Source organism: Colobus angolensis, unplaced genomic scaffold (genome assembly GCF_000951035.1).
Source record: "Colobus angolensis palliatus isolate OR3802 unplaced genomic scaffold, Cang.pa_1.0 Scaffold397, whole genome shotgun sequence".
Classification (NCBI taxonomy): Eukaryota; Metazoa; Chordata; class Mammalia; order Primates; family Cercopithecidae; genus Colobus; species Colobus angolensis.
This window is the reverse complement of record NW_012117343.1, coordinates 408,731-420,886: the sequence shown is the minus strand read 5'-3', so window position 1 is coordinate 420,886 and position 12,156 is coordinate 408,731. Positions and strand designations below refer to the sequence as shown.

The window sequence follows — 12,156 nt, the reverse complement described above, 5'->3', positions numbered from 1 at the left end:
TCATTTCAGAGAAATTATTTTTATAGACATAAATCATGTAGCAAATAAAGTCCAAAATAAATATCAATGACAAAAATATTGGAATCAACTTCCCTAGCTGAATTTGGAGTGTGAGGAAAGATGATACTACAATATATGTATTTTACATGTCTTAGGTCTCTCTTACGCTACCGAGGTAAAGCCAGCCATCTGAGACATGTTTCCTGTTTCTTTTTTCTTTTTTTTAAACTTAAATGAACTGTAGCCATTTGATGGCAGAAGTTTATCTGTGACTCAGAGAAACCACAAAATGTTTTATCACATCAGGGTCTGTGCTTCATGTTCTTCTCAACTTTCTCGTCTTCCAAAATGATGGACATTAATTCAATTGTACATCTAACAACTGAGAAGAAAACACCCGCTGGATCTTGGGCAGTATCCTGTGTGTGGCTACAAAACTTCCACCCCAGATGTTCGTCCACAGGAGATGAAGACTAGGGGTGAGGAGGCTTGGAGAGACAGTGGAGAGGGGCGCACTGGGAGCTGGAATGTGGCTGCTCCTCGGGGAGAGCTGTGTCAGGACTGGAAAGGAGAAACAAGCACGTCAGCAAGAAACACATTTCAAAGGGCCAGGCACAGTAGTAGGGGTTAGACAAGTTATTTTTGCATACATTTAAGAACATGAACAGAAATCTTGCACAGTAAATGGTTTCCATCTAAAGCATGCCAAGATAATGGTGGCTTTTCAAAACAAGGCATACAAAAGAAAAATGAAATGTATTAAGGAAATGATATATGAAAGTCACTCTTTTTTTTTCTTTATTTTCTTGCCCCCAGCATTTTACAGAAGTTCTTTTCAATTTTTGCACAGTGTTGTTCTCCTAGGTCTCTGCGTTAGCTGTAAGATTTCATGAGATCAGTTCTTTTTAAACTTTAATATGCATTCAAATTACCTGGGGATCTCAGTATAAAGGGCATGTTTGGATTCATTAGGTGTGGGGTGGGACCTGAGATTCTGCATTTTTAATGAGCTCCCACTGGTGCTGGTGGTACTGGTAGGTTGACCAAGGTTTTGGAGTTTAGAGGATTCTATAGTTATCTGGTAGATCCAGATTCACTAGGATAAAGAATTTGCCTGTGGAAGTCTAATTTGCTCTAAGGATTCCTACTTGGGCTTGGAGGTATAAAAAATACAGAAGAGTTTCATATTTCACCTTTTTTTTTTTTTTTTTTTTTTTAAGATGGAGTCTCACTCTTTTGCCCAGGCAGCTCACTGCAGCCTCCGCCTCCCAGGTTCAAGCGATTCTCCTGCCTCAGCCTCCCAAGCAGCTGGGATTTCAGGCACGTACCACCATGCCCGGCCAATTTTTGTATTTTTAGTAGTGACGAGGTTTTGCCATATTGGCCAGACTGGTCTCAAACTCCTGACCTCAGGTGATCCACCTGCCTCGGCCTCCCAAAGTGTTGGGATTATAGGCATGAGCCACTGAGCCCAGCCTAACATTTCACATGTTAAGTATATAGTAGCTTTCCAAATGACCACCTATGATAGCCTCTAGTTTGAATGAACCCGTGCTCAGTCCTATCAGTGTCTGGATAAATAATCTTGAAGAATAAAGAAGCAAAATCATTTGAGTTTCCTAGTATAAAATGACAAAACACATTTGGGTTTGGGCCTTTTAAAATGTGATTAGCGGCCGGGCACAGTGGCTCACACCTGTAATCCCAGCACTTTGGGAGGCCGGGGCGGGCGGATCATGAGGTCAAGAGATCGAGACCATCCTGACCAACATGGTGAAACCCCGTCTCTACTAAAAATACCAAAAAAAGTAGCTGGTCATGGTGGCGTGTGCCTGCAGTCCCAGCTACTTGGGAGGCTGAGGCAGGAGAATTGCTTGAATCCGGGAGGCAGAGATTGCAGTGAACCAAGATGGTGTCACTGCACTCCAGCTGCACTCCAGCAGCCTCGCAACAGGGCAAGATTCCCTCTCAAACAAACAAACAAAATGAGACTAGCAGTGGGGGAATCACAACATGGGATTGTTTTTTTTTTTAATTAGAAAAGATGAGTATTTTTCTAAAACTCTTATTTTCCCTTAAACTATGAAAGTCAGTACTATATAATTCATTTCTGTCAGAAGTGATATTTGAGAGAATGATTCAAGGCTCATTATTACTATTTAAGCATAGCTTTTTAAAGCTAATATTGTTGGAGTCATTAAAATTAGTATTAAATAATTTTTATCTTTGGTACTGAAATTATCCTTTATATCTCTTACATTTTAATACAAAATCGCAATTATGTAAAATATCTGATTGGCTTGAGGTTATTCTTACTTCCCAAACTTTTTGAAGTGCTGTAAGTTTAGTTTAAAAGAAGATTTGCTGTTCTGTACTGGTTAAGACAAACACTGATTGCCGGGCGCGGTGGCTCACGCCTATAATCCCAGCACTTTGGGAGGCCGAGACGGGCGGATCATGAGGTCAGGAGATCGAGACCATTCTGGCTAACATGGTGACACTCCCCTGTCTCTACTAAAAATACAATAAAAATTAGCCAGGCTTGGTGGCGGGCACCTGTAGTCCCAGCTAGTCGGGAGCCTGAGGCAGGAGAATTGCTTGAACCTGGGAAGTGGAGGTTGCAGTGAGCGGCGATCACACCACTGCACTCCAGGCTGGGTGACAGAGCAAGACTCCATCTCAACAACAACAACAACAAAAAAGACAAGCACTGATAATAATTATTTTTCCTACCTATTTTTAAAATGTGGTAAGTAAACATGGGAGAACTGGAGCTTCAACAAAAAGCCTAAGAAAATAGTGCATAGTTTCATTTGTAAATTTTTTTGATGAAGTCTCACTCTGTCCCCCAGGCAGGAATGTAGTGGGACGATCTCGGCTCACTGCAACCTTCCCGTCCCAGGTTCAAGCAATTCTTCTGCTTTAGCCTCCCGAGTAGCTGGGATTACAGGCGCCCACCACCGCGTCTGGCTAATTTTTTTATATTTTTAGCAGAGACGAGGTTTCACCATGTTGGCCAGGCTGGTCTCAAACTCCTGACTTCAAGTGATCTGCCCACCTCGGCCTCCCAAAGTGCTGGGATTACACACGAACCACCGTGCCCGGCCTCATTTATAAATTAGAAAATAAGGCTGGGCACAGTGGCTCACGCCTGTAATCCCAGCACTTTGGGAGGCCCAGGCGGGCAGATCACGAGGTCAGGAGATAGAGACCATCCTGGCTAACACTGTGAAACCCCGTCTCTACTGAGAATGGCGTCAACCCAGGAGGCGGAGCTTGCAGTGAGCCGAGATCGCGCCAATGCACTCCAGCCTGAGGGCGACAGAGTGAGACTCCGTCTCAAAAATAAAAAATAAATAAATAAATAAATTAATTAATTAATTAAGAAAATCTTAGGCCTGGCGCAGTGGCTCTCACCTGTAATCCCAGCACTTTGGGAGGCTGAGGCAGGCAAATCACCTGAGGTTGGGAGTTCAAGACCAGCCTGACCAACATGGAGAAACCCTGTCTCCACTAAAAATACAAATAATAATAATAATAATAACAACAATAATAATAAGCCGGGCGTGGTGACACATGCCTGTAATCCCAGCTACTCGGGAGGCTGAGGCAGGAGAATCGCTTAAACTCGGGAGGTGGAGGTTGTAGTGAGCCGAGATCACGCCATTGCACTCCAGCCTGGGTAACAATAGCAAAACTCCGTCTCGAAAACAGAAAAGAAAATCTTTAAAAAGGAAAACAGAAAATAATGTATGGTAAGATTCATGTTTGACCCTCCAAACAGAGTTTGATGGCCTGGGAAACAGCAGGTTACAGGTCAGACTTTCCCATGGACCTAGTTTCTTTCTGTAAATATGCATGACTTAGAGCTAATTTCTTTTTTTTAAGTGTTTTATTTCTTCTTTTTACTTTATTTTAATATGGAACGCTTCACTAATTTGTGTGTCATCCTTGTGCAGGGGTCATACTAATCTCTGTATCATTCCAATTTTACTATACGTGCTGTGGAAGTCAACACCAGAACTAATTTCTTTTTAGGGAATTAAATATATTATGCAATGTGGTTTATGGCAAGTAACGCAGAATGGTCACATTACACAAGAAAGATATGGGGTTGGTTTTTATCTTTTCTTTTCTTTTGAGCAGAATCTCACTTTGTCGCCCAGGCTGTAGTGCAGTGGCGCGATCTCAGCTCACTGCAACCTCTGCCTCCTGGGTTCAAGCAATTTTAGTGCCTCAGCCTCCTGAGTAGCTGGGATTACAGGCCTGTGCCACCACACCTGGCTAATTTTTGTATTTTTAGTAGAGACAGAGTTTCACCATGCTGCCCAGGCTGGTCTTGAACTCGAACCTCAAGTGATCAGCCTGCCTCAGCTTCCCAAAGTGCTAGGATTACAGGCATGAGCCACCATGTCCACCCAAGAAAGATATGTTTTTGAAGACCTTGTGTAATCCAACACTCTTTTTTTTTTGAGACAGAGTCTCAATCTGTCTCCCGGCCTGGAGTGCGGTGGCGTGATCTGGGCTCACTGCAACCTCCACCTCCTAGGTTCAAGTGATTCTCCTGCCTCAGCCTCCCGAGTAGCTGGGACTACAGGCACATGCCACCACACCCGGCTAATTTTTTGTATTTTTTGTATTTTTTTTTAGTAGAGATGGGGTTTCACTGTGTTAGCCAGGATAGTCTGGAACTCCTGACCTTGTGATCCGCCCGCCTCGGCCTCCCAAAGTGTTGGGATTACAGGCGTGAGCCACTGCGCCTGGCCTTGGTACTCTTTTTGATAACGGAGGACAAATATTTCTGCTTGACCAGCTGAAGTGTGTAACAATAGCTTAAATATGGGTTACAACTCACTTTGCCTCACATCTTGACCTTACATCATTCGTGATGATTTGAACATTTTTTCACTCCTTTAGATAGATTTCTCATATAAAGTGAGTTATCTATAGTATTGCATTTTTAATATGCATAAAATGCTGCAATCACATCGTGTATATTATGTGTAAATTAACCTGTAAAACACACATTCTTGGCTTACAGGTTAAGATACTATTTCTTGGATATAAATATTTGATAAATTATAATCATTTATAAGTCATAGAATGAATTCAGTTTCAGTTGTGATTGCTAAATATTTTCAAGAGTCCACTTGTTATTCAACTTTACCATTGATTTTACTTTACATAGGTAGATCATGTTGTAAACAGCAAGTTTAGGAAACTGTTACTAAGATATAAAATTGGATACCTCTTCAGGAAATTTCTTTTTTTTTTCCCAAATGGAAAACTACTTGATAGAAGGGAAGTGTTAAATACCAAACAACTCTATATATTTCGGTATTATATCCAAGGCTATAAACCTTGGGCATTCCTTTCATATTATAATATCTATTATCTATAAACAGTTTTGATAATTTAGCTCTATAATGGAATCAGCCTGTACAAAGTATACATGGAAATGTTCTCCTTTTTTTCTTTCTTTGGAGACAGGGTCCTCTTCTGCCACCCAAGCTGGAACACAGTGGCACAATCTCGGCTCACTGCTGCCTTGAACTCCTAGGCTCAAACGATCCTCCCACCACAGCCTCCTGACTAGCTGGGACTACAGATGCAGCCCACTATGCCTAATTTTTGTATTTTTTTTTAAAGGACAGGGTTTCACCAAGTTGCCTAGGCTGGTCTGGAAATCCTGGGCTCCAGTGATCTTCCCACCTTGGCCTTCCAACGTGCTGGGACTACAGAGGTGAGTCACTGTGCCCAACTGAAAAGTTCTACATTATTAAATGTGAGAAAATGCCCTTTTATTAAAAAAAAATCATTCACCTTAAAAGCTGTTTGAATATATGTATAAACTGAGGGAAGTACAAAATATTTTTTTTTTTTTTTTTTTTTTTAAGATAGAGTCTCACTCTGTCGCTCAAGTTGGAGTGCTTGGTTCACTGCAACCTCCACCTCCCTGGTCCAAGTGATTCTCCTGCCTCAGCCTCCCGAGGAGCTGGGATTACAGTTGCCTGCCACCATGCCCAGCTAATTTATGTCTTTTTAGAAGAGATGGGGTTTCACAATGTTGGCAAGGCTGGTCTCAAACTCCTGACCTCAGGTGATCCGCCCACCTTGGCCTCCCAAAGTACTGGGATTACAGGCATTAGCCACTACGCCCAGTACTGAAAATCATTTTTCAAAATGAGAAACAGAACACCTGATGTGAAATAACTCAACATTCTTAGCACATCTTCTATTTCTCATTAAACAAATATTCCTTTTCAGTTTGAGGGAAAAGGAATCATGGTGGGTGATTTACATACTCTCACTTTGCTCCTCACAGGGTAACTGAAACAGATTTCTCCTCTGCAGTGCAGCCACCTGTGGTGGTAGGTAGGAGTCGCTGGGCTCAGTTGTGCTCAGGATATGTGACCTTGAACAAGTCATTTTACCTTCCCAAACCTTTATTTCATCACATAAAAATGGGTGTAAGGCCAGGGGTGGTGGCTCATGCTTGTAACCCCAGTACTTTGGGAGGCTGAGGCGGGCAGATCACTGGAGGTCAGGAGTTCAAGAGCAGCCTGGCCAACATGGTGAAACCCTGTCTCTACTAAAAATACAAAAATCAGCTGGGTGTGGTGGTGCACACCTGTAATTCCAGCTACTTGGGTGGTTGAGGCAGAAGAATCGCTTGAACCCAGGAGGTGGAGGTTCCTGTGAGTCAAGGTCACGCCACTGCACTCCAGCCTGGGCAACAGAGGGAGACTCCGTCTCAAAACAAAAACAAAAACAAAAGCCAAAAAACTAAACCAAACAAAAACAACGACAAAAAAATGGGTGTAATAACTGGCTCACCCCTTATGGGAGTTTACATGCCTGTAATCCCAGCACTTTGGGAGGTCGAGGTGGGTGGATCACGAGGTCAGGAGATCGAGACCATCCTGGCTAACATGGTGAAACCCCATCTCTACTAAAAATACAAAAAAAAATTATTCGGGCGTGGTGGGGGATGCCTGTAGTCCCAGCTACTCAGGAGGCTGAGGCAGGAGAATGGCGTGAACTCGGGAAGTGGAGCTTGCAGTGAGCCGAGATCGCGCCACTGCACTCCAGCCTGGGTGACAGAGCGAGACTCCGTCTCAAAAAAAAAGAACTGAAACCTTGTCTGGTTTATACTAAGAATTTGAATGTTGGCTATGTGTTAATTTTTCTGCCAAGAAGGAGTAAAAAGGGCAATGAAAGTATTAACATTGACCCATTTGGCAGTGGGTACGGGTGGGAAGAGAGTCAGTCATCATCCCAGCAACTTTGAAAAGGAGTCTTTTCAGATCTATATGCATTTAATCATTTCTTTATGCAGACCACGATGGGGAACAGTAGAACTGGGCTCTAGACCAGGCTGTATACATGTGGATAGAAACTGGAAACATTTGAGAAGCTGGAAATATTTGCAATTCATTAAATTGCTTTTCTTTGAAGTAAATCATCCCTGTGGCAGTAGTAAGCAACCTAAATTCATTAATCTCAGAACAGATGGAACTAGACCACATAATTGTTTAGTCAAACTGGTTCTCAAAAAACAAGCAAGGTGGAAAAAAAAAAGTTAAAAAAATCTCCTGCCAGCCTTTCCACTTCCTACTTAATGGAAACACTTAAAGCAGTAGCCTTCTGAGGCAGGAGGATTGCTTGAGCCCAGGGTTCAAGTCCAGTTTGGGCAACCTAGCCAGACCCAATCTGAAACAAAAAAGCAAACAAAACAGCAGCCTGCTCCATGCTTTCTTCAAGCAAATTAGAGAGGTTAAGAGATTGCAGATCTTTGTCTTGAGGAATGGGAAGATACTAAAAGAGTATTGATAACAGTTCCCGAGCAGACACTCCAAGCCAGGAGTGTGCCTCACTAAATTCCCCCAATATCTACTGTCACCTGAACTTTACAAGTGAAGAAATGGAATCTTAGCTAGCCAAAGAAATTTTCCAAAATTAAACAACTAGTGGATGTTAGAGGTGGGATTTCAACCCAAGCAACCTGATTCCAGAGCTCATTAACTCATTTGGGTATAATCAATATTCAGTGAACAGCTGTCATGTGCCCAGCACTGACCCAGACCCTGGGTAAGGTCTGGGGGTGCTTGGTGGAGAATGGACTGTAGGTGAAGAGCCTACGTTCCTAACCGCTACACATGTAGAATCCCACTGAGACAAGTTTGAATATTTACATTCAGTTACTTACATAACTGAGATAAATCTATAATTACACTATCATTCTTTTTTTTTTTTCCTTTTTTGAGACAGAGTCTCGCTCTGTCACCAGGCTGGAGTGCAGTAGCACCATCTTGGTTCACTGCAACCTCTGCCTCCCGGGTTCAAGTGATTATTCTGCCTCAGCCTCCTGAATAGCTGTGACTATAGGTACACGCCACCATGCCCCACTAAGTAGAGACAGGGTTTCACCATGTTGGCCAGGATGGTCTTGATCTCTTGACCTCGTGTTCCACCCGCCTCGGCCTCCCAAAGTGCTGGGATTACAGGCGTGAGCCACCGCACCCGGCCGCGAAGAACATTTCTTAAAGTCCTGTTGCTGAAGGTGGTGGGAACAATCGACTAAAAGACACCAATTGGAAACTGCTGGCTAGTAACCTATTTTATGATGTATTTTTCTTTTTATTTATTTATTTGTTTTTTGAGACAAGGTTTCGCTCTGTTACCCAGGCTGGAGTGCAGTGGTGCAATCACAGCTCGCTGCAGCCTTGACCTCAGAGCTCAAGCGAACCTCCCACCTCAGCTTCCTAAATAGCTGGGACTACAGGCATGTGCCATTACACCTGGCTAATTTTTAAAAAAATGTTTGTAGAGGTTGGGGGGCGGTCTCCCTGTGTTGCCCAGGCTGGTCTGGAAGTTCTGGGTTCAAGCCCTCCTCCCACCTCAGCCTCCCAAAGTGCTGGGATTACAGGCGTTAGCCACGACACCTGGCCAGTAATGTACCTTTCTGTGCTAACTCAATGTTCCACTGATACAACTGGCTGCACAACCGGCTCTGAGACCATGTGACACTTGGGCTTCAGCTGCCACTGTGCTTCCACACTTGTGGCACCCCAGCTCCCCTGGCTCTGACCCCGACCACGTGTAGCCTGCTACTGACATCTACTCCTCAGACACACATGGAAAGTGTTTGGGCCTGTCCCTGCTCAAAAGAAGCCTTCCCCTGGTAAAAGGGCAACAGCTGTGATAAGGAGCGAACAATGAGCAGACGATGAAAACCACAACCGGACTACTAAAGTCTGGCACCATCAGAGGCCAGGTGGCTGAAGATGAAGCATTCCAGGATGGAGGCGAGGTCCTGATGGAATGCTGAGATGTTATGTGGAGGTTCACCAGGATGGAGGGCAATTCATGACTGATTCGGAAAGCTTTCCTTTGGAATCGGAATTGTCAGCAAACTCTTCAGTCAGCGTTCAGGGACTGTGCAAACCTGCTTTTACAGTTTTTCAAGTAATCTCACGTAAAGTTCACTGTCACAGCAAATATTGTCTTTTGAATGCTGACTACAATGTTTTCCTCTCCCTTTCGAATTTAGTTTTTACCAAGGCTACTGAGTGGACAGAAAACAGAAACACAGAAACACTTTTACACAGCTGTTGTCTGTCTGTCTATCTATCTATCGACAGGGTCTTGCTCTGTCACGCAGACTGGAGTGCAGTGATGTGATTTTACTCACTGTAACTGCAAATCCATGAACTCAAGCAATCTTCCTGCCTCAGCCTCCCAAAGTGCTGAGATTACAGACATGAGGCACTGCACCCAGCCTTTGTATCTAATCCTTTATATTTTTCCTGTCTTCCTGTTTGTGGGCCTGAGATACATATCTCTTTAATTTTTAAAATTTTTTTTTTTTAGATGGACTCTCTCTCTGTGTCATTTAGGCTGGAGTGCAGTGGCACCATCTTAGCTCACTGCAACCTCCACCTCCCGGGTTCAAGTGATTCTCTTGTCTCAGCCTCCCGAGTAGCTGGGATTGCAGGCATGTGCCACCATGTCTGGCTAATTTTTGTATTTTTAGTAGAGACGGGGTTTCACCATGTTGCCCAGGCTGGTCTCAGACTCCTGACCTCAGGTAATCCCTCTGCCTCAGCCTCTCGAAGTGCTGGGATTACAGGTGTGAGTCATCACGCCTGGCCTATTTAAACATTTTAAGTTTTATTTTACTGTGGTTTTTGTTTTGTTTTGTTTTTCAGCAACAGGATCTTACTCACCAGGCAGGTGTGCAGTGGTGTGATCACAGCTCGCTGCAGCCTTGAACTCCCAGGCTCAAGCGATTGATCCTCCTACCTCAGCCTCCTGAGTAGCGGGGATTTTATTTTTTTAAATTGACAAATAATAATTGTACATATTCATGGAGTATTTAGTGATGTTTTAATACGTATAATGTATAGGAATCAAAGCAAGTCAATTAGTATATTGGTGTCCCTTGGATTCCATAGGAAAATAAATATATTTTAAAGACAAAAGACAAAAGAAAATGAAAAGTAGGACAAACATCAACAATTCCAGCTTTTATTTTTTGGAAAGGAAACAGTGGACTAATCCAAGTATTTACACAGACAAAGGGGCTGAAAGCAGCCTGTAGACTACCAGCTGGCAGCCAGCAAAATAAACCCCAGCTCTCTTGTACTCCCATTGGGAACACAGGGACTGCAGGTGTCCAGTGTGTGTCTATGTAACTCACACTTGAAATAAAATATAGCAAAATATAAGGATGCCTAGGCAGTTCAGGTGTTGGAAAGTGGAGCTGGGGTCTATGGATCTGACATGCAGTTGGGTGGGAAGGGAAAGGACATCTGAATTTACCTGACAGTCGGGCAGTCTTGCCTCCCGGCTAGTTGTGAGCACTGTGGCGGTACGGAGGCAGCAGGCTGCTGACAATCTACAAGAAACTGATAAATTAGACATGTATACAAAGAGATGACAGAGCAAGGTGTTAGTAACAGTGACTAAAGCAGCTGCCTGAGAGATTTAGTGAGGAATGTGCATTCACACAGAAATATCCTGATTCAGCTTTTTTTTTTTTTCCTTGAATGATGCCAATAGAAAAGACAGGTTTTTTTTTTTTTTTCTTAAATACAGTACTAAAAAATTAGTGACACAGCATTAGTAGCGAGATTTCTCAAGTACATTAGGACATATGTGGTCATTTATCTTTGGTATTTTGTTATATCTAAAAATAAAGGGTCTATTAATATAATGAAAGATCTTCCAGTTCTAAACTTGAATGTGGTGGTGGTTAATTGCTTAGCACTTAGATCTGTTACTCCAAAATGGAACGTATTCAGATAACTGACTTTACTGTCAGGACACATGGACATATTGTCAGTCCCATAGGTAACTTGAGAAAAGTGTGCAATACAATCTTTTCTATGATTAGTAGAATCTTAATTGAACAAGAAAATCATCTTTACAGTTTTCTGAAAATTGATTTTATATATTGAAAGTAGAATTGTTGGCAGAAATCTTAGAATGTCTATTACATAGTAAATTGTTAGTGACTTGGACTAGAGCGCTAACCTGAATAAGAACTCCACTTTATTTTGTTTTTATCATTTTAAAGTCACACAATATAGCACACTAGGTTAACAAAGTGCTAGCTAGTAAAAATCAAGCTTTAGCTGGGTTAATCATCTACTCCAAGAAAGTAGTGCCTGGTGTTCTAAAAAAAATCAAAGAGCAGTCTGTTTACTGGTACTAGGTGACTATATTAGAATCATGCAAGAAGCTGGTTAGAAATGCATATACATCATATTTCTTTTGCAAACAAGATTAGAATTAAACTTTAAAATTCTTCTTAAATAATTGAAGCATTTCCTCTTGCCAACTGCTTAGACTATGTATTTGCTTAGAAAATCCCTTTCCTTATATGTGTTTGTTTGTTTATTTGAGACAGAGTTTTGCTCTTGTTGCCCAGGCTGGAGTGCAATGGCTTAATCTCAGCTCACTGCAACCTCCGCCTCCTGGGTTCAGGAGATTCTCCTGCCTCAGCTTCCAGAGGAGCAGGGATTACAGGCATGTGCCACCACGCCTGGCTAATTTTATATTTTTAGTAGAGATGGGGTTTCACCATATTGGTCAGGCTGGTCTCGAACTCCTGACCTCAGGTGATCCACCTGCCTCGGCCTCCCAAAGTGC

General features: G+C 42.7%; 1 protein-coding gene across 2 annotated transcripts in view; it reads right to left on the bottom strand.

The window, feature by feature from the left end:
• Positions 1 to 217: 217 nt before the first annotated feature.
• Positions 218 to 12,156, bottom strand: part of BICD1 (bicaudal D homolog 1 (Drosophila)) — a 278,365-nt gene continuing 266,426 nt past the window's right edge. For both annotated transcript variants that reach the window (XM_011955142.1, XM_011955143.1), the window contains one exon: positions 218 to 561. In XM_011955142.1, the coding sequence (XP_011810532.1) occupies positions 474 to 561 (88 nt within the window). In that variant the 3' untranslated portion in view covers positions 218 to 473. The remainder of the gene's footprint in view (positions 562 to 12,156) is intronic.